Source organism: Triticum urartu, chromosome 7, assembly GCF_003073215.2.
Source record: "Triticum urartu cultivar G1812 chromosome 7, Tu2.1, whole genome shotgun sequence".
Lineage (NCBI taxonomy): Eukaryota > Viridiplantae > Streptophyta > Magnoliopsida > Poales > Poaceae > Triticum > Triticum urartu.
In genome coordinates, this window is record NC_053028.1 from 481,909,551 (window position 1) to 481,915,027 (window position 5,477).

The following is a 5,477-nucleotide window of genomic DNA, read 5'->3' on the forward strand; positions in this document are numbered from 1 at the left end:
TTCTACTTTTCCGCATGTGCCTTACGGATCTTTTTTGCAGGAAATCTGCTCGAAGAAGAATTCCGGTTTGACAAGAACGACAGGATGTCGCAAATATGTTGCCCGCTGCTTTGCTCTTGTTAGTACCTGTTGTCCTGTATCACTGTACTTGCATACATACCTCGTTCATTATGTGACAGCAGTATGCATGATAGCTTGCTTATCAATTGTTCGCTCCAAATTATCTGATCTGTATGAATGGTTACATTAGTGTAGAATATATCCAATGTCAATGTTTTTTAGCTCTGCATTGTTCTTGTAAGTACATGCTGTCCTTTATCAGTGTACTTATAATGACAGGTAGTTGTTCATGTACCATCACTCTGCAACTTATTTTCCTTTGCCCTCCATTTTCTACACATCAGATCTATATTTACTCTTACCATAAGGTTGGTACTGAAGAAGTTTAGCTGTGCATTGCTCTTGGCTATACCTTTTGCATGTATCGCTGCACTTACATTTATAGCTACTTGGTTATGTAGCATAACTCTTCATCTTATCTTAAATATTCTCCATTTTTTGTATATTATCACATCTATATTTACTCTTAACAAAATGTAGAATAAAGGCAATGCTTTTGAAGAAGATTCTGTGGTAAACTTCTTGAATTGCAACCCCATCAGCATGGACAAGGCCTTTATAGAGCCTGTCTTCACCAATAATGTAAGTTTGTCCATCTCAAGCCTTCAAACTTTGTTGTATATATTTGGTTAGGCATGACAGCAACAGCTATTTATTTTTGGTGTTTGCATCAAATTGCTTTTTTAAAGTTTATTATATGTAGTTCATAAACAAAAGTTCATCCTTTCTCAATTTAAGTTTTCAGTTGTACAACCAAGTTCCTTCTTCATACCATGTAAATTAAACTATACAGAGCAAGTGATCTTCTTTTGCACTGCATGTATGCTTCTATTCTTCATCTGTAATCCAGTGGTGTGGTGAACCTACCCACTACAGCACAATGTCATATTCTGCAATGTCTTAACTATGAAAAATCACTACAAGAAATATGTCAACTTGTGACCACCACTATTGGTCACTGAAAGGTCACAAATTTCCATTTGCGACCTTTTTGTGACCAAAAACAGAAGGTCAAAAGCTGGTGGTCGTAAACTGACTATAGCGACCTTTCTTCTGGAATGGTCGAAGACGTTTACGACCAAAATACGTCTACTGTGGCGTTTTGGTCACTAGCAACCTCCCCAGGCCACGTAGGCATCCAGCATGGCAATTTGACGTGGCACAAGATTTAGCCCGGTCCAATTCGATTTTCTACATGGGCCTAGCCCAACAATTCGGCCTTTTTATATTTTTTTTCCTATTAATTTTAGTCAGCCACATGGGCCAAGCCCTACATTTCAGCCTTTTTATCTTTTTTTTCTGCCAAATTATGTTTAACCAAATGAGTCCAGCCCAATGTTTTTCAGGCTTTTTCTTTCCTGGGCCTTGGCCTTTCCACATTCATTTATTTTCGTTTCATTTTTTACCCAAAATATTTTTCCAATATAATTTGATCCTTGGCCTTTTAAGGTCCAACTCCAGCCCATTTAACGAACATTTTCAAACCAGTTTGAATAACAATATGAATCACCACCAATTAGCTGAATATTACAGAAATATCTCAAAACTCACATTCTACAAATTTCCATCACATCCGTACTTTATACAGATCCAAGCAACCTAGAAATACTCTAGAACAGGAAAAGAATAAATAGAACTATCTAGTGCTTCACAACAAGAAAACATGTAGTCTGCTTCTTCAAGTACTGCTTCTTCCTTAGCAATGACAGGCTGATGCAAAACATCTGGGCATTCAAAAGAGAACAAAAAGTATGTCACTGATATAATAAATATTACACGAATACTTCTAAAATAAAAACTAAAAGTACATGAGATGGAAACAATTAATTTGAGATGGAAAGTTAGCCAACAGAATTTATATAGAAGTTCTTTTTGCAATACAATTATCTTATGTACATATGAATGACACCCAAGTAATTTGAGATAGAAACAAGTACATCTAGAAATCTAACATGTATAGTGGCACCAGCAAAAGAGCAAGACACGGAAGAATTTTAGCTTTACATAATGTTTACAAGAACAGGACCCTGATACAGGATTTAGCTTGTCCTCAACACTGTTAACAAGGTACTGAAAGTAGCTATGTGCATCAGCCTCACCAAGTCTTATCATGAATTGGTTGCTTTTAAAAACTATACTATATTTCTGGACAGCAAACTAAATAGACGGCTGCTCTCAAACCGTACATCCAAACAAAGCAAATAAGTACTCTACGAAACCTTAGAACATGCTTTACAACTCATATGTAGAGGCCAACTTGAAATTATGAGCATAACGAACTCGTTTTTTAGTTAGAAGCTCGCTGTCCAAACCTGTCAGTTAGTGCAGTTTTTTAACTGAACCAAATTCAGTTTAACAGAGGTAAGGAACTACTTCAAAAACTAAGGTAAGTAAGGAAAACTACTTCAAAAACAGAGGTGCTAACTATGTTTACACAGAAAAACTATACTATATTTTTGGACAGCAAACTAAAATAGACGGCTGCTCTCAAACCGTACATCCAAACGAAGCAAATAAGTACTCTACGGAAACCTTAGAACATGCTTTGCAACTCATATGTAGAGGTCAACTTGAAATTATGAGCATAACGAACTCGTTTTTCAGTTAGAAGCTCGCTGCCCAAAACTGTTAGAAAAGCGTATACATAGATTCAGACCAATTGGTAAAGCATATAAAATGAAATTTCCGCCGATTCAGTAAAGAGTATAAATAGATTCAGACCAATTGGTAAAATGAAATCTACTCCATGAGATTTAGTCAACTTTAGGGAGCATCGCAGATTCAGACCAATATTTGCAAGCATGTAAATACTGGTTCAACACTAGGGAGTACTGACTTTTGGTGGCAGCAAGAAGGCAACTCAATTTGGCAAGCAGTGCAATGCCAAGTGAATTTAGTCAAACATGCAAGTGAATTTAGAATAGTAGCACTAGGGACTAGGGACTTACAACAGTAGCACTAGATTCAATCAAGTGATAGTGAATTTAGAGCAGCAGCAAAATCAGGGAATGTGGGAGAGGTAGAGGGAGGCTCAACCATGAATTGCTGTTGCCCCATGGTTGGGTATGTAATTGTCGCCGCTCCTCCTTGTGGATGCCGAGGTTGGAGACGTCGGATCCGTGCGGGCATCCACCTCCCATCCGCACCAGCTGAAGCAAACCATAGCAGATGAACATCATTTAAACAGCAATGAACATCATTCAGATGCTTTAGAAGCATAACAGAGTGAACATCATTCGCATGCTATTCAATACGATATCTCAGATTTTTCAACTAAGCAAAACATGCATACTATAACACTTCAGTACGAATGTAAGTAATGTCTCTTCCATCATCATCTTCTTGCGTAACAACAAACGAGAGGATGCACACATTTTAGTATCACCAATCAGTCTGGTTATCTACTAACATACAAATAACCAGACACATCTTTACTGATAAACATGACATAGCTGGCAGCCATGTGGAAAAGACAAGTTTATGATGTTACATGCCGATTACAGAGGAGTATTTTCGTGGAACCTGAGCCTAGAGAAGAGAATAAAGGATAAGCAGTGGTTCTATAGCAGCCTGGAATATGTGGACGCATATACATACTGAACAAATGGTACAAGCAGTAGGGGACAAAACATCACAATGGGTCATGCTATCGCCAGGCTTAAATTGTATCCTCATTAGATACTTTGATGTTGATGGTTCCTGATAAGTATGCGCAACCTTGTACCGAGCGACAAATTAATGAGATGCTTGATGTCGATGGTTTATACAACCTTGCACCCATCGACAAATTAATGAGACACTTGATCTTGATGGTTGCTACACAACCTTGTGCCTATCAGCAAAATTTTGGTACTGTAGAGTACGACTAGCTATCTACGACGGAGCCGAGGGAACGGTTGCACGGGTCGATTCCTCGATTGCGGTGTCCCTAGAGATCCCAAATGGCTATCCTGTGTAGGACATGTTTCCAAATTCTGAAGGCAGTAGGAACCATAGCAAAACGATTTTATTTACTTGGAAGTGGCTTTGTATGTTCAGTTAGCATAGCAAATAACATTTGCGTAACACTTCAGTATGAATGTAATCTCACCAATCAGTCTGGAACTGCAGGAATCTTGGCATGCACACATTTTAGCAAGCGTCTTCCCTGCGATGGAAACAGCACCGACAAGAGATGTCAAACACAAGCCTCACGAAAATTTAGAACAGCAAGGGACGAGTACCGGACGACAGCAGGAAGAAACCACACCTGAGATGTAAGGCTGCAAAACACCGGCACCGCGGACGCCCGTCCATCCAGCCAGCCAGCCTCCGGCAATGGCGGCATGCGAGGTCACCAACCACGTATGCATGCCCAAGATGAATGTAATCAGTCTAGGTCCCGCCGTACATGAGAGGAGATGGAAGACTTGGCAAGGACGGCGTACATACCTTGGGCATCTAGGTCCCGCCGGAGATGCACCGTCGTCGACGACCACCGCAGTAGCAATCTCCGGTGTGGTCCGGTGTGCCGCACCAGACCGAGAGCAGGCGGTGGATCCCGATGCGGCCGCCCTCCATCACGCAGGTGGGTGCGGATCCGGCATCGCCGTCGCCGGAACTGGTGCGCCCCATCTATCCATCCATAGGTGAGCATGGGTGGGTGGATTCGTGGAAAAGGGGGTTTCCATGGGTGGATGGACGAGATGAGGAGGGAGGTCGGCCGGAGGTGGGGATGGGGCCGGAGACGGGGAGACGAGGTCGCCGGTGGGGGTGGGGATCGGCGGCGGCGGCGGAGATTGGAGAGGAATCGGGGTGGGGAAGAGGAGTAGTTTGCGGGCAGCTTTGCGGGGCTCCACTCGTGAATCTGGGCATGGGCTCGATCTTGGGTCAGCCTCGACCTTGTCTACGGTGAGGGTCGTCGACGGTGGCGGTGGGGGTGGGGTTGGGGGCGGCTGTGGGGCGATAGGGGGAGAGTGGATCGGGGGAGAGGAGTGGATCGGGGAAGTTAGGTTTGGGTGAGAGGGTGAGGAGGTGAGGGCTGTCGTTGGATCCAGAAGCATCCAACGGTGGTTGAGGCATGATCCGCGTGATATGCCTATGAACCAATCAGAACGCACTAAACAAGTTGCAGATTTTTTGACCATATAAATTGGTCATGATTGATTACATACAAATTTTTCATTTCATTTTTCAATGCTCAAAATGAGTTATTTTTGAAAAAGACCTATCAAAAATTTGTTCAAATGATGCCATATTTTGCACAAGTTTACATCTTAAATTGGCAAACAACATTGACAAAGGGAGTTTTTATTTCTTTTGCATGAAAAAACAATTTTCCATTTTTTGAGTGCTCAAAATAAGTTTTTTTGTGAAGA

The 5,477-nt window shown here is 41.7% G+C and overlaps 1 protein-coding gene across 1 annotated transcript; it reads right to left on the minus strand.

Annotated features, from left to right (window-relative positions):
* Positions 1-1,562: 1,562 nt before the first annotated feature.
* Positions 1,563-5,060, minus strand: LOC125521506. Its single transcript, XM_048686562.1, has 5 exons — positions 4,552-5,060; positions 4,370-4,474; positions 4,211-4,267; positions 3,157-3,269; positions 1,563-1,844 (listed from the first exon to the last, which is right to left on the minus strand). Exons 1-5 carry the CDS (start codon positions 4,754-4,756, stop codon positions 1,761-1,763), a joined length of 564 nt encoding a protein of 187 aa, XP_048542519.1. The 5' UTR covers positions 4,757-5,060; the 3' UTR covers positions 1,563-1,760.
* Between the last annotated feature and the right edge of the window lie 417 nt (positions 5,061-5,477).

Excerpts from the sequence above, each read along its gene's own strand:
- LOC125521506 (XM_048686562.1), bottom strand. The coding sequence starts at position 4,756 with ATGCTCACCTATGGATGGATAGATGGGGCGCACCAGTTCCGGCGACGG. Across the intron at positions 4,268-4,369 it reads TTTGCAGCCTTACATCTCAG|GGAAGACGCTTGCTAAAATG; the intron begins GTGTGGTTTCTT and ends TTTCCATCGCAG. Across the intron at positions 1,845-3,156 it reads TGGGGCAACAGCAATTCATG|ATGTTTTGCATCAGCCTGTC; the intron begins GTTGAGCCTCCC and ends TTGAATGCCCAG.